The following is a 26081-nucleotide window of genomic DNA, read 5'->3' as shown; positions in this document are numbered from 1 at the left end:
GGATAAATTAGTTATATAGGATTGGCAAAGAACCAGGAGAACTGCAGACTGGAACCTTGTATCCCACAGTCACCTGTATATCAAAATGGGAAGCAAATGCATCACAGCACCTGTGTCTCCACTGGCCAAGGAAAATAAAGAAGTGAATAAATAATAAAGGGTTATGTGAATATTAAATAAAATGAGTGTGTTATAGGTGATACTTAAACGTGATTATAATCTTCATTATGCTTGTTTGTGACTACTTAAATGGAATAAACATATACGAATACATGAATGTATTTCTAATGTGCGTGCTTAATAGTCAATGTCTAGTGTATATATTAAAAATCTAATTAATCTAACTATTTATGATAGGAATCATTAACCAATATGATTGTGAATGACTAATACTTAATGTGTCTATAATGTTTAAATCATGACGAACTGAATGACCAAAAGGACACTCCCTGAGACAGATATGGAGGGAACATGACAAGCATGTTCAGACCCAGACCTCCACTTCAAGATCTTATAGGAATGAACCCTCAGATGACTGTACTTATATCAATGCAGTCATTTAACCCAGATGGACTAAGTGTATTTAAAACATAAATCCAATATGTTTCACGAAGGTTTAGGCTTTTGTGTCTGTCACCACTTAATAAAGTGGATTTTATATGTTCTATCCCCAGTATTCTGAGTGTTGCTGGGTCTTTGTTGTGTTTTAATGAGTAGTGACGTGACAGACTATGAGTTTGTAGCCCATGGATTATGTTTCTACGATGTTCTAAGAACCTAGTACTCAGGGCTCTTGCTGTACGGCCAATGTATTGTAGCCCACACGGGCATATGATGGCATAAACCACAAAACTGGTTAGACAATTGATATGACCCAGAATCGAATGGGTGGATCCATTGGAAGCAGAAATGATGGAATTGGATGTTTTTAGATGTTTGCATGTAATACACCTACTTCGTTTGCACTGAAAATTACCATTCTTTTGATTTTTACTTTCACAGATGACTGATGTACTTTTTAGTCTAGTAGGTGCTAGAATGGATTTTATGTTTCTAGCTTTTTTAAAAACCACTGGTGGCCTATTAGGTAATTTGTTTCCAATTATTGGATCGTTCTGCAGTATGTTCCAATGGGAATTTAATATAGATTTTATTTTGGAAAATGAGTTGTTATATTGGGTTATAAATGAAGGTATCTCAAATGTTCCTAATTTACTATCCACTATTTGACCCCTATCAAATTTGGATTTACTCTTTTGTAATAAATCCAATCTATTTAGTGTCCCTACCTGTTGAAATGTGTCCATGATTACACTCTTGTCATATCCTTTGTTGATAAATTTATTGGCTAGAATATCCCCCTGGGTCAGGTAATCCGAGTCTAGAGAACAATTTCTCCGGACCCTTAGAAACTGACCACGGGGGATATTCTCAAGCCATTTTCCATAATGATTGCTGTTATTATGAATATATCCATTGGCGGATACCTTTTTGAAAAATGTTTTCGTGAGGATATTATTCATATGGTCTATACTGAATTCCAAATCTAAAAAGGTGATAAAGGACCTATTCATTTCAAAGGTGAATGTGAACCCCATGGTGTTAATATTGAATTTAGAAAGAATATCCATTAGATCCTGTTCTTGACCATCCCATATGAATATTAGGTCGTCAATGAAACGCCCATAGAACACGAGTCCCGCCCCCAGCCTGGCATTATCCCACACATGGATACTCTCCCACAGACCCATGTATAGGTTTGCGTAGCTGGGGGCAAATCTCGTGCCCATGGCCGTTCCACAGACTTGGAGATAATATTGGTCTTCGAACAGAAAATAATTGTGTTCTAGAATGAATCGTATCGCCCTTACAATGAATTCCCTTTGTAGAAGTTCCAGTTTAGTATCAGTCTCTAAGAATGTGTAAATGGCTTGTATACCTTTCTCATGGTCAATACACGTGTAAAGAGATGATACATCACACGTGGCCCATATATATGTCGACTTCCAGGGGATGTTGGAAATGAGGTCAATGACGTGCAGCGAGTCCCTAATATGTGACCTCAATTCTGCCACAATTGGTTGTAAATAATAATCCACATATTGGGACACGCTGGACGTCATTGACTCCACACCCGATACTATGGGCCTTCCTGGGGGTGCTTTGAGATTCTTATGAATTTTAGGTATGTGGTAAAAAACCGGAGTCCGTGGATGACGTTTGAATAGGAAATCAAATTCTGATCTACTAATTACATTTTGTGCCTGGGCATCTAACAATAGTGCCTTTAGCTGTGTTTGGAATTCAATTAAAGGATCCTCTTTTAACTTAATATAGAAAGTTTCATTGTCTAGTTGACGTTTGGCTTCAAATATGTATGTATCCCTATTCTGCAAGACTATTCCACCCCCTTTGTCTGCCTGTCTGATAACTACATTTTTATTTTTACTTAGTTCGTCCAAAGCTTGTTGTTCGTTTGGATGTAGATTTTTACGTTTTAATGTAGGTGTATGTTCACAGAGTGTTTCAAAGTCACGTAAGACTAGAGTGTAAAATGTGTCTATGAATCCTCCTTTAGACAAGTAAGGAAAAAAGGTGGATCTTGAGACAAAGGGGGAATGTAAGATCTGAGGAACAGTTTCTACCATGGACTCTTCAATTGCCGAGACCGACAGTGTATCTGGAATATGTGCGGAATGTTGAGTAAATAGATTGAAATCTAACTCAGTTTGTGTGTCCGTGACTTCTGGGTTTATATTGGTTGATGTTTGTTCCACCAGATGTTGTGACTGCATGGATATCTGAGATGCCATGGCTCTTATGCAATTTAATTCCTGTGTGTTAAATACCACTTCTTTTTCTTTGCTTTTAATAGCAAAATGTCTCATGAGAGTGACCTTTCTAATATATCTATTCAGGTCAACAAATAAATCAAACTTATTTGGTGTGCTGCTAGGTGCAAATGATAATCCCTTGGCCAGTAGAGACACATGATGTGCTGATAATACAAAACTGGACAGATTGAAAATACCGTGACTCTCTGGCGTCAAAAGTCTCAGTCTGCTTGTCTCCTTTCTTTGCTGTATCCTCTTTGGAGCCACACACCGCCATCGACAACACCACGCAGAAAACGAGATATCGAGGAAGAAGAGGAGGGAAACAACAGCAAAGAAAGGAGACAAGCAGACTGAGACTTTTGACGCCAGAGAGTCACGGTATTTTCAATCTGTCCAGTTTTGTATTATCAGCACATCATGTGTCTCTACTGGCCAAGGGATTATCATTTGCACCTAGCAGCACACCAAATAAGTTTGATTTATTTGTTGACCTGAATAGATATATTAGAAAGGTCACTCTCATGAGACATTTTGCTATTAAAAGCAAAGAAAAAGAAGTGGTATTTAACACACAGGAATTAAATTGCATAAGAGCCATGGCATCTCAGATATCCATGCAGTCACAACATCTGGTGGAACAAACATCAACCAATATAAACCCAGAAGTCACGGACACACAAACTGAGTTAGATTTCAATCTATTTACTCAACATTCCGCACATATTCCAGATACACTGTCGGTCTCGGCAATTGAAGAGTCCATGGTAGAAACTGTTCCTCAGATCTTACATTCCCCCTTTGTCTCAAGATCCACCTTTTTTCCTTACTTGTCTAAAGGAGGATTCATAGACACATTTTACACTCTAGTCTTACGTGACTTTGAAACACTCTGTGAACATACACCTACATTAAAACGTAAAAATCTACATCCAAACGAACAACAAGCTTTGGACGAACTAAGTAAAAATAAAAATGTAGTTATCAGACAGGCAGACAAAGGGGGTGGAATAGTCTTGCAGAATAGGGATACATACATATTTGAAGCCAAACGTCAACTAGACAATGAAACTTTCTATATTAAGTTAAAAGAGGATCCTTTAATTGAATTCCAAACACAGCTAAAGGCACTATTGTTAGATGCCCAGGCACAAAATGTAATTAGTAGATCAGAATTTGATTTCCTATTCAAACGTCATCCACGGACTCCGGTTTTTTACCACATACCTAAAATTCATAAGAATCTCAAAGCACCCCCAGGAAGGCCCATAGTATCGGGTGTGGAGTCAATGACGTCCAGCGTGTCCCAATATGTGGATTATTATTTACAACCAATTGTGGCAGAATTGAGGTCACATATTAGGGACTCGCTGCACGTCATTGACCTCATTTCCAACATCCCCTGGAAGTTGACATATATATGGGCCACGTGTGATGTACACTACCGACACACTTTATTGCAGTGTGGCCGGTACCGCAAGCCGGGAGATTTCCCGGCTTGCTAGTGGCCGCCCCTCGGTGTGCCGCGCGGTCACGCGTCTTCGGGAGCCTGCGCCCCCTGCACGCGCGTCCAGGGCTCCCCGAGGGAGCCCTGGTGTCCCGCGATGTGCGGGACGGCGGCAGGGGGTTCCTGGGGACCCGGCGGACCCGGCAGCGGTAGGGAGAGCACCCCGATCGGAGGGCGCTCTTCCGCTGCTTCGGCGCACGCCCGTCACACTCGGGCGCGCGCCAGGCTACTGCTGCGGCCAAGAACGGGCAAATGCTCGAATAATCTTGGTTGCAGCAGTATCATCTCTTTACACGTGTATTGACCATGAGAAAGGTATACAAGCCATTTACACATTCTTAGAGACTGATACTAAACTGGAACTTCTACAAAGGGAATTCATTGTAAGGGCGATACGATTCATTCTAGAACACAATTATTTCCTGTTCGAAGACCAATATTATCTCCAAGTCTGTGGAACGGCCATGGGCACGAGATTTGCCCCCAGCTACGCAAACCTATACATGGGTCTGTGGGAGAGTATCCATGTGTGGGATAATGCCAGGCTGGGGGCAGGACTCGTGTTCTATGGGCGTTTCATTGACGACCTAATATTCATATGGGATGGTCAAGAACAGGATCTAATGGATATTCTTTCTAAATTCAATATTAACACCATGGGGTTGACATTCACCTTTGAAATGAATAGGTCCTTTATCACCTTTTTAGATTTGGAATTCAGTATAGACCATATGAATAATATCCTCACGAAAACATTTTTCAAAAAGGTATCCGCCAATGGATATATTCATAATAACAGCAATCATTATGGCAAAAGGCTTGAGAATATCCCCCGTGGTCAGTTTCTAAGGGTCCGGAGAAATTGTTCTCTAGACTCGGATTACCTGACCCAGGGGGATATTCTAGCCAATAAATTTATCAACAAAGGATATGACAAGAGTGTAATCATGGACACATTTCAACAGGTAGGGACACTAAATAGATTGGATTTATTACAAAAGAGTAAATCCAAATTTGATAGGGGTCAAATAGTGGATAGTAAATTAGGAACATTTGAGATACCTTCATTTATAACCCAATATAACAACTCATTTTCCAAAATAAAATCTATATTAAATTCCCATTGGAACATACTGCAGAACGATCCAATAATTGGAAACAAATTACCTAATAGGCCACCAGTGGTTTTTAAAAAAGCTAGAAACATAAAATCCATTCTAGCACCTACTAGACTAAAAAGTACATCAGTCATCTGTGAAAGTAAAAATCAAAAGAATGGTAATTTTCAGTGCAAACGAAGTAGGTGTATTACATGCAAACATCTAAAAACATCCAATTCCATCATTTCTGCTTCCAATGGATCCACCCATTCGATTCTGGGTCATATCAATTGTCTAACCAGTTTTGTGGTTTATGCCATCATATGCCCGTGTGGGCTACAATACATTGGCCGTACAGCAAGAGCCCTGAGTACTAGGTTCTTAGAACATCGTAGAAACATAATCCATGGGCTACAAACTCATAGTCTGTCACGTCACTACTCATTAAAACACAACAAAGACCCAGCAACACTCAGAATACTGGGGATAGAACATATAAAATCCACTTTATTAAGTGGTGACAGACACAAAAGCCTAAACCTTCGTGAAACATATTGGATTTATGTTTTAAATACACTTAGTCCATCTGGGTTAAATGACTGCATTGATATAAGTACAGTCATCTGAGGGTTCATTCCTATAAGATCTTGAAGTGGAGGTCTGGGTCTGAACATGCTTGTCATGTTCCCTCCATATCTGTCTCAGGGAGTGTCCTTTTGGTCATTCAGTTCGTCATGATTTAAACATTATAGACACATTAAGTATTAGTCATTCACAATCATATTGGTTAATGATTCCTATCATAAATAGTTAGATTAATTAGATTTTTAATATATACACTAGACATTGACTATTAAGCACGCACATTAGAAATACATTCATGTATTCGTATATGTTTATTCCATTTAAGTAGTCACAAACAAGCATAATGAAGATTATAATCACGTTTAAGTATCACCTATAACACACTCATTTTATTTAATATTCACATAACCCTTTATTATTTATTCACTTCTTTATTTTCCTTGGCCAGTGGAGACACAGGTGCTGTGATGCATTTGCTTCCCATTTTGATATACAGGTGACTGTGGGATACAAGGTTCCAGTCTGCAGTTCTCCTGGTTCTTTGCCAATCCTATATAACTAATTTATCCTTGAGTTCTCCAATATAACAATATATTAGACACACATACAGAGGTCAAAGTTTATCGCCTCAGTTCACTCATATATACATTTATATAATCATTCAACTATCCAATAATTGATTTACATCCACATCCCCAATTATTTCCTCCAGGTCATTCATTTCTTCTAAATAAATATTCATTAATTATCATGCTATAGATCCTATTAGCCCATGTCTGAGGTCCCATATATACCGACACTGGTTGGTTAGGGAACCCAGACAATTAGGATTCTAAACAAGAACACATTGTTTTATTTGTGCATTCATCAATCTGACATAGATGAGAACATTCAGGGCTGCAAGTATTCCCACTAATAGGGATATCCAATTGAGTTCTCAGTAATCATTATTGGGTGTATATATAAATTGGTGATTATTTCTTAGTACTCACACACCCATAAATATACTGAATGCAGTCCTGTATGAATTTTATCATAATAGTATATTCATGCAATATTGTTTATATATATACTACATATTTACACTTTTTTTAGGCATTTGATAACATTATTGATCTGCCAATTTTTAATTATATAACTAATTGATATTGCAAGGTGTTGTGCACTATGAACAGGACACTCATTGTCTTCAATTAATGTTTGTTCCTTTAATTGTCATCACACATGTGTTTATACTAATTAGCTACCAAGTGGTTGATTGACTCATCACTATAAATATGTTCTGACGTAGACTGGTCAGATATCCTCTGATGAAATCACTTTGTGAAGAAACGCGTAGGGAAGAGCGTTTTTCAGCTGCTGTCACACTGTGATATACAATTCTACTCCATCCTCACTGCCAACCTCATTACGGACTGTCTTTGGGAGTGCAGAGAGACTTCTCTGATCAGCCCCTGCATCGCGGGGTCACGGACTGCAGACCTCACATCCGGAATACACTAACATTGTGGAGGACTTCCGGGTCACATTGTGGTGAGCTGTTTCCTGTATCCCCTGCTGGATGTCGGTTCAGAAGAGCTGAGAAAACCCAGACAGAGAGAGGGCGCGCCATCCAAGGCACATCGTGGGCGGTTGGCGAATGAGTATACTCATTATATGCTTTTATTTATCCTGTGTTTGTGAGTTCGCATTTGTTGGTTTTATTCATTTTTATTAAATTGTATTTTTTCATGCTGCACTAGGATCGGGCGCTTTCTTTTCTTGTTGTTCACAGATTTCTGGGAGTTCGTTGGTCCTTGATGAGAGCAGCATGGACCTAGCATGGACCCTTGCATGGACCCTTGGTTTGGTTGATATATTTTTATATTTTTCATATTTCGTTGGTCCTTGATGAGAGCAGCATGGACCTAGCATGGATCCTAGCATGGACCCTTGGTTTGGTTGATATATTTTTATATTTTTCATATTTTTTCATTTTTATTTTTATTTTTGACACACTTAGTGTCATTTTTTTCGTATTTTTCCATTCATCATTATTTAGTATCATCCAGGAGGGATTCATTAGTGCAGTAGTCATAACCACCAACACATGCCATTTTATTATATTTGTATTGTTCACTGGCATATATTTGTGTTCACAGCAGCTTTTTAAACATTGGCACTCAGCATTTTATTATAACATATTGCATGTATTTTTATTAGTGTGAGTCAATCATCCATATTATTGTTGCATTCACCCTTGCCATTCACCTTTGCTATATCCACTTAATACAATCAATTGGTAATCAGTCTGAGTTTACACCTGAGGAGCGCAGTCTATTCTTTGTTTGTTATATATATATATATATATATACACACACACACACACACACATTAAAGGTGGCCACAGGAAACCATTCCGTCCACATCTGTAGAAAACAAAATGTGTCTTGCAGTCACGTACGCTTTAACTGACTGAGTTTGTCTGGCTCTAAAGTTTGAATTTGTAAATTTGACAGGTTGTTTTAAAGGGCATAGGTACACAAAATAAAATGTTGTACCCCAACCCATGTTGAAAGTTACCTGTCAGAAATGATTAGGAGTCTGCTGATTTTCTCCTAAAGCGTGTCCCTTCAGCTGTCAGTTTAAAAAGGTTAACACTGTACAAAATAAAAGCTTTCCAGCGCAGTTTTTAATTCAGCCGAAAGTCTCTAAAACTCTGCTTAAAGAACTGCAAACTTTAAGAATTAGGATACAAACAACAATAATACCCTTAACAAGCGCTAATCTACAATGTGCAATTAACTCACAATAGTGTGAAAAATGGCAATGAATTGGTGATGTGAACGTGATCACTCAATGTGAGTGAAAACCACTTCTAAGTGGTGTACAAGCTGCCAGAGAAACTAATAAACAGATCTTCCCAACCTGTGAAATAAATACAAATACAAAATAAAAGTCCCGGCGCTACAAATGTCCCAGATACCGTGATCCAAATGGAAAGTCCTGGATGAAAAATTCTCAGATGGATGGTACAGGATATTTTCACAGAGTCCCAGGGAGTTGATAATTCCCTTTAACGATGTCCGCAGTGATTCTGGGGAAACATAAGAGGTACACACCAATTGCGCAGTATGCCACTACTCCTGACCCCACTCTGAACCAACGGACAAAGAAACCCTACTTACAAGATAATATCTTGTGCGTTCAAGGGAGAGAATCTGTAACTGTGTCTCTGCTCTGTCTCAGTGTTTCACGGATCCCACGTGACCGGCAGCAGTGATCTCTTATTCCATGCAGCGACCAGCACTCACAGGGGACGTAAGTCAGGCATGTCATGCAGGAACAGAGGATTGACACAATGGTGTAATACGTTTACACTTTATTAAAAAACTTTAAAACACAAATCACCCACACTTACAGTAAATGGGGGATGACGATATGACTCACGGATACCGTCCGCCACTTGTCTGCAGCCTGATGCACACTAGGGAGCCTTCCTGAATGGCGTTCTCTGAAACTCCTAGCCGATGACGTCAGCGGCAGGGCGGTGCAGGTACGCTCTCACAGCATCGGCACGACTATGGTGGCTGGACTGGCTCAAACACTTGGCTCCTCCTCCCTACGCGTTTCGTGACTCTGCGTCACTTCCTCAGGGGATGGGGGAGCCTAGTGGGAGTTTGTGTTTCAATCAATAGTATCCACCATGTAATCATGCAAGTAATATATTTTAATTGGATGTAGTAAAGGTTTGCATGATTAGCATGCTCACCATAATGCAATTGATCCCAGCAGCCACCTAGATCCCAATTGCTGCTAATTGCCCAACTCCAGCTCACATTGAAATCAAGTCCAGGACCTCCCATTTGTGGGTGGACTCTCTTGATATGCAATGGTATATAACACAGCTCCCACTAGGCTCCCCCATCCCCTGAGGAAGTGACGCAGAGTCACGAAACGCATAGGGAGGAGGAGCCAAGTGTTTGAGCCAGTCCAGCCACCATAGTCGTGCCGATGCTGTGAGAGCGTACCTGCACCGCCCTGCCGCTGACGTCATCGGCTAGGAGTTTCAGAGAACGCCATTCAGGAAGGCTCCCTAGTGTGCATCAGGCTGCAGACAAGTGGCGGACGGCATCCGTGAGTCATATCGTCATCCCCCATTTACTGTAAGTGTGGGTGATTTGTGTTTTAAAGTTTTTTAATAAAGTGTAAACGTATTACACCATTGTGTCAATCCTCTGTTCCTGCATGACATGCCTGACTTACGTCCCCTGTGAGTGCTGGTCGCTGCATGGAATAAGAGATCACTGCTGCCGGTCACGTGGGATCCGTGAAACACTGAGACAGAGCAGAGACACAGTTACAGATTCTCTCCCTTGAACGCACAAGATATTATCTTGTAAGTAGGGTTTCTTTGTCCGTTGGTTCAGAGTGGGGTCAGGAGTAGTGGCATACTGCGCAATTGGTGTGTACCTCTTATGTTTCCCCAGAATCACTGCGGACATCGTTAAAGGGAATTATCAACTCCCTGGGACTCTGTGAAAATATCCTGTACCATCCATCTGAGAATTTTTCATCCAGGACTTTCCATTTGGATCACGGTATCTGGGACATTTGTAGCGCCGGGACTTTTATTTTGTATTTGTATTTAAGAATTAGGAGTTTTATTTTTTCGAACTGTTGATTTGATAGGATGTAGGGGCGTAGCTATAGCTCGGGCAGCCCAGGCAAAGCCCAGGGGCCCGCGCTCTTGGGGAGCCCGCTCTCCCTTCCCCCCCTGTCGGCGGCCCATCGCTCTCTTCAGACAAGTGGAGGGAGATGGTATGTAGCGGGCCCCAAGCGTTAAACAGCGGTAAGCCAGCAGAGATATCGGCAGCTGTTATAACAGAGCAGGACAGCAGGGGAGGAGCACGTTCTAGCAGCAGACACCGGAAGTATGAAAGACTTCCGGGTCAGACCACTAGTGCATGCTCCTCCCCAGCTGTCCTGTTCTGCCTGTGTAGCAGTTGCTGATTTCTCTGCCGGCTTATCCTCTGTTTAACGCTGAACCACCCACAGGTAGGCATGGGGGAAGAGGGGGAAGAGAGGTGATGATGGTGGGGGGAGAGAAAGGTGATGATGATGGGCAGAGACAGAGGTGATGATGGTGGGGGGAGAGAGGTGATGATGGTGGGGGGAGAGAGGTGATGCTGGTGGGGGGGAGAGAGAGGTGATGGTGGTGGGGGGAGAGAGGTGATGATGGGGAGAGAGAAATAGGTGGATGGGGAGATAGGAATAGGGGGAGAGGAGGAGAGGGAGAGATGATGATGATGGGGACTGGGAGAGATGATGAGGGATGATGCAGAGGAGGAATGATGAGAGCGAGGATCAACGAGAGGATGGAGGAGGGAAAACAAAATTGCACTCAGTATTAATTTTAATGGGGTCCTGAAATTTTTTTTTGCCCAACGGCGCGCACATGTCTAACTGATAGGATGCCATCATTGAAAATGAGCTTTTCTGCCTTTTCCTGCTTTTTATTTTCAGTTGTTTACCATGTGTACAGTTTCTGGTTTTAGTTTTATTTATTTATAAAATGTTTTATCAGGATGTAATACATTGGGAGTTACCTCTCGTTTTTTTTTTTCAGTTTTTTTTTCAATTTTTAAAAATTATTTTTCAAGAGAATGACATTTTATAAACATGTTTTAACGTACAACTATTACAACTTCAAATTTTACAGCAAAATGAGAAATAAACGTTACATTCCATCATCAGTCGGATTTTGTTGTCTTAATTTCTTACATATTTAGTTTACGCCTGTTGTAATTTACAGACCTTTTCTTATTTTATTTTCATTTTTTTTTACCACATCTTGGGAAAGCGGCCGCTTACAGGGATGTCTCTCTCAGAGAGATTCAAGAATAGAAGAGAGAAAAGGAAGAGGGTGGGGAGGGGGGTAAGAAAGGACCAGAGGGGGGGTGGGGAGGGAGAGGGTGTATCTTATTGTCTCCAGATTTATATGACCCAGTCATTCCATCGCTAATTGTCCGGCCACCCTGACCAAACCTTGTGGAATTTGTCCACCTTTTGACCCAATTGTGCCGAAAGGAGTTCCATTAATCTTATATCTCTATTTCGTCTCAGTACTGTCTGCTTGGAAGGGGCGTTTATCTTTTTCCATGCTGCGGCAATCGAGCAGCGGGCCGCTGTGAGAACGTGACTTACCATTTTATTCTCATGGGATTGTAGAACCTCAATTGGTTTAGACAGCACCAGGGTCAGTGGCTCAACCTCCATCTCCACCCTCAGGAGTTCTCGTATCATTGTTTGTATCATGATCCAGAACCCCTGAATTTTTGGGCATTCCCACCAGATGTGAGCCATATCTGCATCCTCTCCAGCACAAATGTGAGGATCCAGGGGAAATCTGGATCAACCTACTCGGTGTTAGGTACCGATGGAATAAAATTTTATATATGTTTTTTTATTGTGGTGCAAATTGATGTTTGAGGAGCTGCTTCCCAAATATCCTCCCATTCTTCCCTATCTATTTCTAGATTTAAATCTGCTGTCCATTTTAGCATATAGCTATGGTTAGAGTGTGTAGCTTTAATCGCCAGTCCCAGATAAATCTCTGAAATCAATCCTTTGCAATAATAGCCTCTTCTGCATATTTTCTCAAATCGTGTTAGGGGCGAAAAGGCTGAATCTTTTGTAATTGTTTGTAGATAATGGCGAATTTGTAAGAAGCTGAAAATTGGGAGGTTAGTGATTTGATATTTCTTCTGAATCTCATGAAATGGTAAAATCTTGCCTTTAGCTACAAAATCATCGGCTAGTACCATATTTAGCTCTTTGTATTTCGCAAGTCCCTTCGGAATACAGCCTGGGGGGAACTCTGGATTATTGAGTATAGGGGTCAATAGTGAGGGTGGAGAGGATGCCAACTCATACTTCCCCTTGTAATAGCTCTGGCCAGATCCTCCTGAAACCCCGTTCGCATTCTTGTGAATAATTCTTCTAGATATGCTTTTGTCGCATCTGGTAGCATGTTTTGTATCTCCTTCTCAGCGCTGCGTTCGAGTCTTTCTGCGGCGCCTGCCAGGCCGCGCGTCGGACCTCCATTTTTGCTCATTTCAGCTCTAGCAGGGGGTTTGTTTGCCGGCTGAAATAGCTACTCACGCTCTGCTGGGCAGGGGCTTTTCCTTCTGGCTCATAGCCCGAGGGGCTCCTCTCTATTTCCCCTGGTTTGGGTGAGATTCTCAGCCCGATTGGTGCCTTTGTGAGAAGTTCTTGTGCACTCCTGCGTGATGTTGAGGCCTCCACGTAGGGCCCTCCCAAAATGGCCGCCTCCTCCTCCCTCACCCCTCTGCTGGGGACTATGTCTCCCTTCACTGCTCTCTTCTCCCCCCCAGCAGGGCTCTGGGTTAGGGTATTACCTTATATTTTTTGTCCTGCTGTCCTGGGGGGATGGGGGGGACTTCACAGGTATATGGGGGGGCTCCTTCTGTGAGGCTCCTCGTGGCCTCCCGCGATCGCTGCGGGTGTTCCCCGCACTCTACAGGGGGGGCGGGGGTCCGTTCCCAGGCACTGCCGACTCCTCACCCTTCCCGACTCCTCTGGGCTCTCCGAGACTCGCCGCTTCTTCTCTACAGTCTCCGTCAGGCTTGTACGGGTTGCGGAGGGGGAGGTCACGTGACCGGGGCAGGGACTCACCGGCGGTCTCCTATGCCGCGCTCCGGAACGCCGGATCGAGCCGCTCCGGATCGCCACACGGCTCAGGACTCAGCTGCAGGAGGTACACTGCTGAATGCTTTGCCCGGTTTGGAGGTTTTTATTGCGTTTCTATACTTTTGTAGGCATTATTCTGGTGGAGGGCTCGGGAGCTTCTCCCTCAAGCCGCCATTGCCATCGATGTCACCGGAAGTCTTCCTCGTTTTCAAGTATGTCCTGGGCATAGAGTTAAGATGACAAATAATACATGGTTAGAAATACATAGTTACATATGTGAGCAGGGTATACAATATATACAAAAGAACGACACTTGAGAAAGACAACTAGGTCGAAACGTTGTTTGTTTTTGCTTGAATAAATCAGAATGAGAAAATCCATCAGTGCTCTGCGATTTCTTCCTTTTATATGTTCCTGGGTATGCTGCAGGCTATCATCTTCTCGCATGGAGCACTGGTAATTGTATCAACCCCTTTTTTCTGTTTATAGATGTGTGCAGCATGCACCTTTTGGTTTTCATACATTATAGACAAGACATTGCATGCACAGTTAAAGATAATATATATATATTATAGGCTTATGTAAGGCTGCTGCCATGGTGATCGGGGCGGCGCGATCACATAGAGCGTGCGAACACGTGCTGGTGTAAAGGCACCGGCGCTCGCAATTCAGGAGGAAACAGAAAAATCTTTTTTTACTTGCGGCGGCCGGGTCACATGAGTGGTTCGCACAATGAGGGCGAACCAGCTCCGTGATGTCATGGCCGTGCCCCCCCACTCCCGACATGCCTTCCCGTCTCTTCTGCATGCAAGACACAGATCTCTCCAGCTGCAGGCAGCGGCGAAGCCGAGTGACCGCTTGGGCCCTAACCAGCGTTCACCACCATGGCCGCAGCCTAACAGTTACAGACCAGATTAAAATGTGAGACAGCTTTAGTTTTGAAAGAACTTTGACTTGTGGTGGCTGTGAGAGTCTCCGGTAGATTGTTCCAGTTTTGGAGTGTACTGTAAGACAAGGAAAAGCAGCCAGATACCTTGCGACCATGAACAGTCTTTTGGAGTCAGATCTCAGATAAGTACTGATCTGGAGCTCAGTCATTGTAAAAGCTGTAGGAAGATCATTGATAAACACTGAACACTGAGAAGAGTAGGGGCCCCAGAACAGAGAAAAGAAACAGAAGTGCGCAACCCAAAAGAAACCAAATCATGTTAAAAAAACAATGTCTATATAGTGAAACCTCTAGATTGAGTAAACCCTCCTAGATAATATATTAAAGACAATATTATAAGCACAACCCTACTGTGGAAGTGATAAAAAATAACCATACAAAACCGTTGGTTCGTTGCGTATGCTGCTAAAGTTACAGAGTGGCTCAACACTCCAAGGAGCTAAAGACAAAAGACAAAAGACAAAATAACATGCGCAAAACGCAAATAGTGAAGTATATCAAAACTTATTTAGTGTTAAAAAAGGGTAAGTATTCTGCGTACATCAGATAAATAGAACATACTGTAAGCATTTCGTGTAACATTACACAAGTTACCACACAGTTGTCGACAGGATCGGTATACACTCGCATGGACTAAGAGACTCTGCCCTGACACACACATAGTGTGCCCTATGTTGAGTATAGACTTCCCGTTATCATCACGGAGACTACAACGAGAGTGAACCGGAGACGTTTTGGATGCTGGTGATTGACCACAATTACAGAGCCAGATGGCACTTCGAAAGTGCGGAGGTCCACTTACCTGAGGCATCCCCTTCTATCGTGTGTCCGTCGACAACTGTTTGGTAACTCATGTAATGTTACACGAAATGCTTATGTTCTATTTTTCTGATGTACGCAGAATACTTACCCTTTTTTAACACTAAATAAGTTTTGATATACTTCACTATTTGCGTTTTGCGCTTGTTTTTTTGTCTTTAGCCCCAGAGTCTTGCGAGACACCACAGGTGATTACAAGGGGTTGAAGTTAGAGCCTGAGGTAGACACATGGTGGGATCTACCTGATAGGTAGGAATTAAACTAGTTTAAGCATGCTTCCCTATTCCAGAGCACTGGAGTTTAAGCAAGATAACATGATCAACAGTATCAAAAGCCTTTGCAAAATCTAGGAATATTGCACCAGTGAGTTTTCCCAGTTCAATACTGCACTTGATTTCATTGCAAACTTTTAACAGGGTAGTTACTGTGGAGTGTTTGGGGCGAAAGCCAGATTGGAATTGGCTAGGGAAATTTGTCTTGCCATTTGTATTCCCAATCGCTTAATTGGGAATTAATAAATTTTTCCATGACATTGGATAGTATTGGGAGAAGAGAGATTGGCCTGTAGTTTGACAGGGTTTTTGTCCCCACTTTTGAAGATTGAGACAACTAGTTGTTGCCTAACCTACAAATAAGTCATTTCTGATGTCAAGAATATTAGGCATCAAAAACAAAACAAGAAAATGAACTTTCATATAAACCAATCATATATACACCGCTCATTTTATCCTTGTGATGAGAGAGGTTCATCTAATTTATTAGGGGTAGTCCACACAGTGGTTGTCACGGGAGACCAGAAATTTATACCTTTATACCGGGATCATATCACTGAGCAAAACCAAGATGTAAAACAAATTGAGAATTATTCCTTTGAAACTGACGTACACACTGATTTACAATATACAGGAGAAAACACACTTGCTGGGGGTCTGGGCTACAAAACAACCTTTCCTGTTGAAATAGCACAGAGAACAAAGTATTTACAAAGTCTTTCAGATGACCGAGACTTAGCCCGAAAAGTCCTGGAACTGAAATCGGCATGCAGTTCCTGACGCCACCACTCTTTCCACCCTGGAGGTGCTGAAATCCCTTGACCGGGAGCGAGTACCAAATGTCCTGGTACTCTTTTCGGCATGCAGTTCCATCCGCGATCGCTACAAAGTATTCTGAGAACTTGGCCTCAAAGTGGGACTTAGAAAAAAGTCTCGCTTTGACATTTCTGAAGCCGGCTCACTGACATCTCTCACAGAACATCTTTGAATTTACCACTGCTGTTTTGGTGCTTAGAATCTGAGGTCCGGATTGGCTGCTGGGTTTCTTATAGTATTTCCGATTCATTCATGAAATACTACAACCAATCCGAGCCTGAGAACGTTACAACCAGCCAATCAGAGGGCTGCCAGTCTTCCAAAGCCAGGCAAGTGGTTTCTTCGGAATGCAACGAGAACATGCGTGAGTTTGTCACCCTAGCCACTTGTCATTCAGAAGCCACCCGCTGGGTTAGGTGCCTCCAAGTCTAGGAAGGCAAATGCTGTCCGCGATGGCTGGCATTGTTTCCTGGATGAGGGTACTCCAACTAACGATCCTGCCCAAATGGCTTTAACACCTCTGGCAGCATCTGTGATTTTGAAGTACGGACCTAGGGCAGACTCAGTTTCACCACAAATTGGTAGCCCACTAGCCCCCCTCAGAGAACCAATTTTGAAAGTCCCAGCTTATAAGTATAATACATTTACAAACATCTATTTCCTATAATGTTTAGCCTTATCCAGAAATAGAAATATAGATGAATTTATAGTGTATTCATCTATTAAAGTATTGCTGACTTATGATAATTAATATAATTATATGGCAAACTATTATTTAGGGAGATGAATGTGTAGATATGTGTTCCAATATGAAACACATTCACACATTCATGCCCTTTGGTAATGAGATTTATGGCACGACAGGACAGGCTTCAGTTATATAAACAATATTTATTAGCACAACAACAAAATATACGACTTACACAGTAATACTGCATATACTTCCTTATACGGTTTGTACTTATTACAGGCCTAACAAAACAATACAATACAGTTCATCTTAACTAACAATACATTGCTATAAAACACAGATATATACAGATTTACAAGTGCACAAGAATTATGATCATATTTACCTTCTGAGCTCTGCTTCCCTTCCCGCTCTCCTCCTGTACTTCTCTTTCTCCTTCTCTCCTAACTAACTGACAATCTTTCCTAGTTTAAATGTGTTTTCCTACACTCATAGATAGCATGTAGGAGGTTCTGATTGGTTTAGGATGTATGCTTAAACTAAATTGTGTTTTTCTCTTTGAAGATAATGGGAAAAACCTAGAAATACCAAATCTATTAATAAATGTTTTGTACAGGTCAACATCCTGATTGGAAAATAACAGCTGCTTCTACAAGTGGTCTAGATGTTAATTCAGGAAAGACAGTATTGTCTTTTGAAGTCCCTGATAATCAACAAGGGATGTTTGGACAGGGTGTGAAGTAAATAAACCTTTTGTTTGTCAATATCTTCTCCTGGAATGTTTATCCAGGTTAATATAGGAGTGTCTACTTCAAAAGACTGTTTGTGAAGCCTGTAAACAAAAAGCATTCCTGTAAGCAATTCTCTTGGGTAACACATCTCAGTTTCATAAAAAATATCCTTTTACACTTCTTACTTTGTCTAAGTCTTTTGGGCTGTGAGGGGTAGAATGGGACTATAACTTTTATTTCCACTAGCCATATCTCTCATACACTACAAACTTGAGTTAGACTGTAAAAACCTTATAGCCACATTGGCTATTAAACATTTTAGGAAACATAAATATTTCCCATTTTTCTTCTAAGTCTTGAAGTGAAATGAAAAGATGCTTAGCTACAATCCCAGAGCTGTAGCTCATTCCCTTAAGGAAACCTAATTTTCTTTAGAACCAAAAAACGCTTAGGCACACTCCCAGGGCTGTATCTCTTTCCTTTACTGAAACTTGGACTTAGGTTTCATAAAACTTCTCGCAACTTAATATATAGTTGGAGAAACCCCCTAGAACCTCTATACTGATTCTGGAGTACCTGGGCATATACAGTACTGGCGGACCCTCACTAACTTAGGGAGCCTTGACTGTACCTGGGATATACGAATCCCTGTGCCCTGATTTACCTTTCTGGTCTGTGCTGAAGCAGGGAAGCCTTGTGGTGAGTCGCGTAACTGTTTTCAAGGGAGGATTTTCACCGGAGTGATGTGCCGATATGTCCCCGGGAATACGACCGGATTCCCGGATACATTTTCATGGTAACCAGCAACTCTGGACCCCTGCTACCTAGACACAATCTGACAACACTTTTACCGTAACCCCCCCCCCCCCCCCCCCTTGAAACTCATAGCCTGAGAATCTCCACTGGTTAGCATTCCTGGAAAAGTAAAACACACATAAATCCTTTATTGTCATACAATACATTCATTGCAGGTACAATACACAGGTTGAAGAGCTGACATTCTTAAACCTGAAACAGGGCTCAGAGGTAACCAGCCAGGCATAATACCTTTATTGATAGCCTGGCTACCCCTTAACTGTCACAGTGGGGTAGGGTAACAAGTTTTTTTTCTAAGCCACTTCTTTATAAATCACAGTGGCTTCTTTTGAAAACTTCCATCACCAAGAAGTTAAATTTGTACTCATTTGTTTCCTGTGAAAAATGTATGTTTTTTTTTAGGCCATGTGTAAATATAATGCTGTCTCCTATTTCTTGTTTTCCCCTTTGATCTCTTTGGCTAATGATTGCAGCATACGTACTTTACATAAAACAATAAAATAGACGTGTGGATTAACCATTTACTGGTATATGAGTAGCAAAAACATTTCAATGCATTTGGTTACTGTCACGGTACGGGGTTAACCAGACTATTTGGGATTGCAAATACCAGGCATAACGCAGAGGTTAAATAAACAAAGGTTTATTTTGGCCACAGGGAACAGCAGAAGCAAAACTCAGCAATAACTTGCCAATACGGGGGACTTCTAGCTGCTGCCGAAGCTATCTTATCCTGACTGCCGCCTCATTCAGTCCATTCCTGGATATCCCTGTGACTTGGAATTACCGCCTCTGGTCACACAGTTCTCTCTACCGTTGGTCTCTAGTTACAGAGACCAACCAAGAACAAAACTGTGGAGCTCTGATCGGCGTCAGCTTCTATACTTTTCCGGCATCTGTTTGGAAACACAAGAACAGGTGCAAACCAATCCTGCTGAGAAGCGAGGGGGTGGGGGCATTGGTCCATTCCCAATCAGTGTAGGGGATGGAGCCTATGGCTAAAGACAGCCCCCAAGGGGCGGTGCCTGAGAGCGTGGGAAATTGGAATTGACCAATGGCAACGGGGCAAGATCCCACACCCCGGTACCAGACTTCAGCTCCATACCTCACGCAGGACAAGACGCCTCGCTGCTGGGTAGAGAACAATATGACGGTTTATAGATTATGTACTCTCCCAGCAGGCGGGTGCATCCCGGCCCACCTCCCCATTACCATAAGCATTGTACATTGTCCCACACAAAAGCTAGCCCTCTGAATCATGATGTATCGGATCTTAGCCATTGTTGCTAGCCCAGGCACACAATGAAACACAAAGATACATAATAAACAGTATATACAAATACAGTTTGAAACAGTGTAAACACACCTGAGTTAAAACATTACCAGGGCTGGGGCATTTTCCAGCCCTGAGGTGGCAATTTTAACCACTTCCACGGGTCACCATCTTGACTAGTAGGGAAAGCAAGCGGGGGTATTTGCGTATGCCACGCTGCCCCTGCCATCGCAGTTACTATGAGTGCATGAAAAATTTAAATATGCTTGTCAGATCTAAGAAAAAGGTCCGACACTTAAATTTAACCTATTAAACATGCTGCTGTCATGTATACTTAGGAGCTAGGAGAATAATAGGAAGATGACAAATCTGCCTACATATTTAGAATCAGACAAAACATACAAGTTTCTTTGCGACGGTGATGCAGTAGTCAGATTATTATTTTTTACAAAACAGATTACTGGTGCTCAACCAAAATGTCCCATCAATTTGAATAGAAAATGATCTAATGTCCTGTCTTCATAGTGCTGGGTTCCTCAGCCCCCCAAGGTTCTGCCAGGGAACCTCCAAATGTGTATGTGAAAAACAGAAAAGACAAACACAGACCTCTTAGATAAATAAAATAGATATAATAGGACACAAGCCCCTATCCTTACTTACATGTAAAGAATCTGTAGTGCAGCATCAGAGTAATACAAGTGTTATTTCAACCATAACAGTGTCCCATCAGTATGAGTGTCCATAGAACATTGCATATAGCTACCGTCCTTAACTGGAACACTTTGTAATGTTCTGCTCTGCCTGGTAACAGCCCATCAGGAGTGCCTGGTAGGATCTGCCTCTCTAGGGAACCGAAATCGCTCGCAATCACAAGGCTCCCGGCGTCGTGATCCTCTGATCTCTTCCGGGTACTCGCGCTCCCAACAGACATTCACATCTGACGTCACGGCGTAAAATCTGGCCGTGTGCCAGAGAAAAGAACTTGCTCTCCTTGCAACAATCTGAATAGAATAGTAACAGCGCCACCATGCGAACCCTGACTAGTTTTGCTTACTCCTTAAGCTTCGTCAGGGGATAGTGGCTATGATTCATACTCATACTTTTATACCTCCAGCTTTAATCAAGCAAATTAATTATATAACTATAACTTAAAATATAAATCTAAAGTGCAATTAGATAAACATTGTAATTTGATTAATATACGTGTTTATACCAGAGTATAAAAATATATAAGATTAACAATGTAATAACCTACCATATTTATACAACAATAATACATGTATTAGATGTAATTAAAATACTAAGAAATCAATCGTCAAATCTTAAAGGAACGGAACAATATCTACATGTTCATTTAAACCATTGGGAGCTTTTGTATGTAAATTATAAATCAATTCCTGTTCTTTTTGCATAACTATTTTCGCTTACTCCTTAAGTTTCATCAGGGGATAGTGGCTATGATTCATATTATTTTTGACATACTGTACAAATAAACAGTGTGCTAATTATCAAGTAAAGGAATATAGGCAGTAATTGATACCAAGTAAAATAATATGATTCATTGACCTACAGTATATGCATACAGTGCATACATAGATGTGTGTGTACACGTATGGTCCAACTTACTGCTTGGTTCTTTATTTGTGTAAATGTACAGATCTATGTACTAATTGTATGTGTTCATCTGTTTTGTTTGCACCAAATATGTGTGCATTATGCTATTGACACTGGAAATATATTCCTTGTTACTTAAAGCAACAATCCCCCAAAATTATTTCTTATTTTTGTAACGGGTTTTCCACGCAGATTCTACTGTGTGGGTGCAGGAAACATATATTGTTACTCGGTGTAGTGCATACCTGTTGGCTCACAGGAGGGCTGAGCTTCCGCCACGGGGAACCTGGGGTAATTATACTATGGACAACTTACTTATAATGATGCAGCGCCTCCACCTGCGATGGCTCCCACCAGAGGGGGAGTGGTTCCTCGCAGGACAAACTCAATGATCACATAGACAATCACTTATATTAACAAATACCTTTACTAACATGTAATACCATACATCACATTCATAATAACCTGTGTCCCTCTCTAGAGGAGACACCTACTGCGTCACGCAGGACGCTTCCCCAACACCAAGTGAACCCACCCAGTGTCCAAAGAACCCCACCCAATGTCCCGCATTCTTGCAGAGAGTCAATGGGTGACTGCGCAGTCACAGTTAAGCTAAGGGCCCGGTGGTGCACTTATGTATCAGATACCTGCCGAGCACTCCGGTACTCGGATCAGCAACTGGCTTCGCAAAGGGTCAGACGTGTGATGAATCCGTCTGATCCTCCAACCGAACTCCTGGCACGCGTGGACCGCCAGGGCGGTCCCACTCTGGAATCGTCGCTGTGGACCCCAACGTGGGTCCAACCGCTTCAACAGGAACAGCAGCAGCCGCTGTGTCCCTAACTATCTAAGTGGCACGTGCTACACTATAGGCCGTCCCTATAGTACAGCAATCTGTAGTGGCTTGGGCAACTCCTATGGGCCTAAAGGGGTTAAGGACCTGTCCCACTCCCCTAACTACCCAAGTCCCTTCAGCCTTACTAATGCTGGCAGCCAACGTGCTGCGCAACAAGGTGCCTGCCTGTCAGACCTCACAGCACTGACCGCTGTGACTCTGACAAGGCAGCACTCTAATACTAAGGGCAGCGTCCCTATCTGGGCCTCCCTCAGCAATTAACCCACTACCCTAGTGGGGGGTTGGGGCCTAACTGGGGTGCGGGTACCTATAGGGCCGCAGGAGCTGTACTCGCTCCCAGCGCCCTGCCTTCCCTCACAGCTCCCCTGCTCCAACGGATTAACCTGAGTGGCAGGGTCCCTCTTTCTAGAGCAGTCCCTGGCAACACTCTCTCTATCAGAGTTACTAACTACCTCAGACCCTGGGGGTGCTGGCCTAGTACAGCGAGTCCTGGACTCCTGTACCCTACCTCCTTCCTTGGGCTGCTCCGGTCTCTGACTGCTGGCCCGCCAAATGCATCTCTTTTCCTCAGGCTCCCTAAGCCCTATTGGCTCCCTGGTGTCACATGGGGCATACAGAGGCTCGTGGGATATGTAGTCCCAGCTCAAAGCCTTCCCTGAATGGCTATGGGTTCGCGGGCTTTTCCCTACCTCTCCTGCGCTTGCGCAAGCTGTCCTGGGCTGCCTCAACCTTCCCTGGTCTGTCCCTATGCTCGCGCGACTTTGCCCTGTCTCTGGGGCTCTCCCTGCGCCTACGCGTCCCTGCGCATGCGCAACCCGCATCCTAATGGCGGCGCCCTGCTTCACCGGCCGCCGGGACCTTAGAGACGCGATCGCGGCCTCAGCAACGGCCCGATCGCGTCCCCGGCAACCGGCCGCAGGCGGAGGAAGCCGCGCTGCTCCCTGCTCCAGCCCCCACCCTTGGAAGCAGCCGTCGGGTCTGTCGGCACCAGCGACCGAGCTGCTCAAGGGGAGGGGGGTCTCCAGGAGCCACGGGAGCTCCAGGCTATATTTTTAATTTGCTATCTGATGTTCCCAATACATCATTCATTAAACTTTCTGGTAAAAATGTTTTTTAAAAGTCTGCCAATGTTACCCATAGAAATCTGCAATGGGAATGCCCAATCTCTCCGATATCTATTGGCTGCTTAAGGGTATGTCTGGTGTATACACACTGATATCTCAGGAACTAAGGGGTCCCAAGAGCATGGAATAGTACAATTTAACTCCGGTGGAGCCTCATACAGTAGTTCAGATACTAAACATTTTTAGCACTGTACGAATTTACTACCCTAGAGTTGTTGCATTAGTAGATCTTCAAGTGTTCTGTCCACTGGTTTACCTCCTCTCCATTCCGTCTATTCCAGAATAAACAGATTTAGCATGATTATTAGCCAACAAAGCATTTATAATTTTTAGTGATACAGAAGTTATGTATCAGTAAGTAAATTGTTTGCGGATTCTTTCAGGAAAATATAGAAATTTACAAGCATCGGATTTCATACTGCCTTCCATTTTCAGTTTTATTCTAGAAGGAGACATTTGATGTTCATAGATTTGGTGACATCTTCTGAATTGTAATAGAAGGCACAAAAAGAAACCTAAATGTTATCTGACCTAGTTCTCACAAACCCAATTAAGTGTCACAAGGTAAGAAAGTAAAGCAAGGTACCAACGTGCAAGACTGAATTGCGAGTAATCTTTCCCTCAGATCTTCTGAGTGCTAATATAAAGTCAGTTACCATGATGTTAAGTCTGCTTAGCTATTCCAAATAATATGAGTAACAGACATTAGTATTTTATTAATATTACGTTATTTGCAGTTAGGAAACATGCCAATATAAGGCTGCGGTCCCAGTCACCGCCACAGCGCACGGCTCTGCGTGCGCTGTGCTATCAAGCCCCGCTCCTCCAGTCCGGCCGGTCCCAGTCCCTACCTTGTCGCGCACCTTTCCCCAGCGGTGCGCGACAGGTTTTCAGGGAGGCAGGGGAATTTGAACTTGACATCTGCCACGCCCCCGCCGGCGGTACAGCCAATAAGGGCGAACCAGCCGCGGGACGTCATGGCCACGCCCCCGCAAACCCATAGCCACGCCCCCTCTCGTCGTAAACCTTCCCTCTCCCCCCAGACCCCAGATCGCGGTATAGCGCTGTGCAGGCGCCGCCCCCCCACACCCCCCCCCGCCGGGCGCGCTTGTCACAGTGAAGACTGGGGACTCAGCCTAAACAAGCAACCATTGCTGGATCTTTACTGAAGCTTTTGTTAGGGACTTAACCTCTTCTCTGTTAGGTGCCTGTAAGGTAATGCAAAACACTAATTAATACATTACAAATGCCTTAACCCCAGAATGGTCATTAACTCTTTCAGTGCTTGTGGTTTTGTACAATAAGTGGAGGTTTTTTGGTTTGTTTTTTTACCTTTTGTCTTCGTGGTGGTGTTTTTTTTTTTTTACTGTATATCCATTTTCATTTTAGGTTGAGCTAAAAAGAAAGTACAATGATCAGCATGCAAAGAGCAGAGGACTTTTACCTGGCAGCCAATGGTATGAAATTCAAGCATACAGAGCCCTGAACCAAGCCTTAGGGAGGTAAGTTCGTAGTAAAAATAATTCTCAAAAAATTGTCTAGGACATAAGAACACATATGAGTTGCTATGCAACTATGATTTAAAGTACACGTTCTACATAAAAAATTTTAGTATGTTTTAATAAAATATTTCCCTGTATCAAACTTTTTACTAATCTATTAAGTCATACATTAAGAAAAGTGAAATCAAACTAATGCCATAACAATTTTTTTTTTTTTTAAATGGTGTCCAATCATTACAGTACATGTACAACTGTTTTTAGGTACACTTACTTAAATAAGCTAAGGGTGAAGTCGTGATATTACTGTAAGTTGGCAGCAACGATGACTGAGTAATAAAGCGAGTGTAAGGAAAATACTTTTAATAAAAATATTTTGTTAAATTGATTTCAGAATAACATAGTTAGGATACAACGAACAGTATTTTTATTTTTGAATCATATAAGGTAGACTATGTGTATTTTATTTTAAATAATTTTCAGTACATGCATCCTTGTTATGATTATAGCTGCTGCAAAGAATGGCTCAATATGATTCATGACTTGTCCATTACTTCTACATAGTCACATCGTTACATAGTAGATGAGGTTGAAAAAAGACGTACGTCCATCAAGTTCAACCTATGCTAAATTTAGACAACAGATACATTATCCTATATCTATACTTATTGAACCAAAGGAAGGCAAACAAAAAACCCCAGAGTCATATCATCCAATGATATCTCATTAAATAAATTCCTTCCTGACTCCAAGAATTGGAGCACCCTCTCCCTCCCCATGTCCACCTCCCTCCAGGGCTGGATTAACCTCCTACACCCCGAGCTGAAGTGTGATCACTGCGGCTGCGCGTTTCGGGCTCCGTGCCCTCAGGGATAGCAATGCTGGCTTCATGCCGTTCCAAAT

The 26081-nt window shown here is 42.5% G+C and overlaps 1 protein-coding gene across 1 annotated transcript in view; it reads left to right on the top strand.

The window, feature by feature from the left end:
• BRIP1 (BRCA1 interacting DNA helicase 1) overlaps positions 1-26081 on the top strand; it is a 746182-nt gene that overhangs the window by 702175 nt on the left and 17926 nt on the right. The window contains exon 18 of the mRNA XM_075593097.1: positions 25069-25181. Within this exon, the coding sequence (XP_075449212.1) occupies positions 25069-25181 (113 nt within the window). The remainder of the gene's footprint in view (positions 1-25068; positions 25182-26081) is intronic.

This window comes from Ascaphus truei, chromosome 3 (genome assembly GCF_040206685.1).
Source record: "Ascaphus truei isolate aAscTru1 chromosome 3, aAscTru1.hap1, whole genome shotgun sequence".
Taxonomy (NCBI): Eukaryota; Metazoa; Chordata; class Amphibia; order Anura; family Ascaphidae; genus Ascaphus; species Ascaphus truei.
The sequence above is the reverse complement of the archived record's forward strand: the minus strand, read 5'-3'. Positions and strand labels throughout refer to the sequence as shown.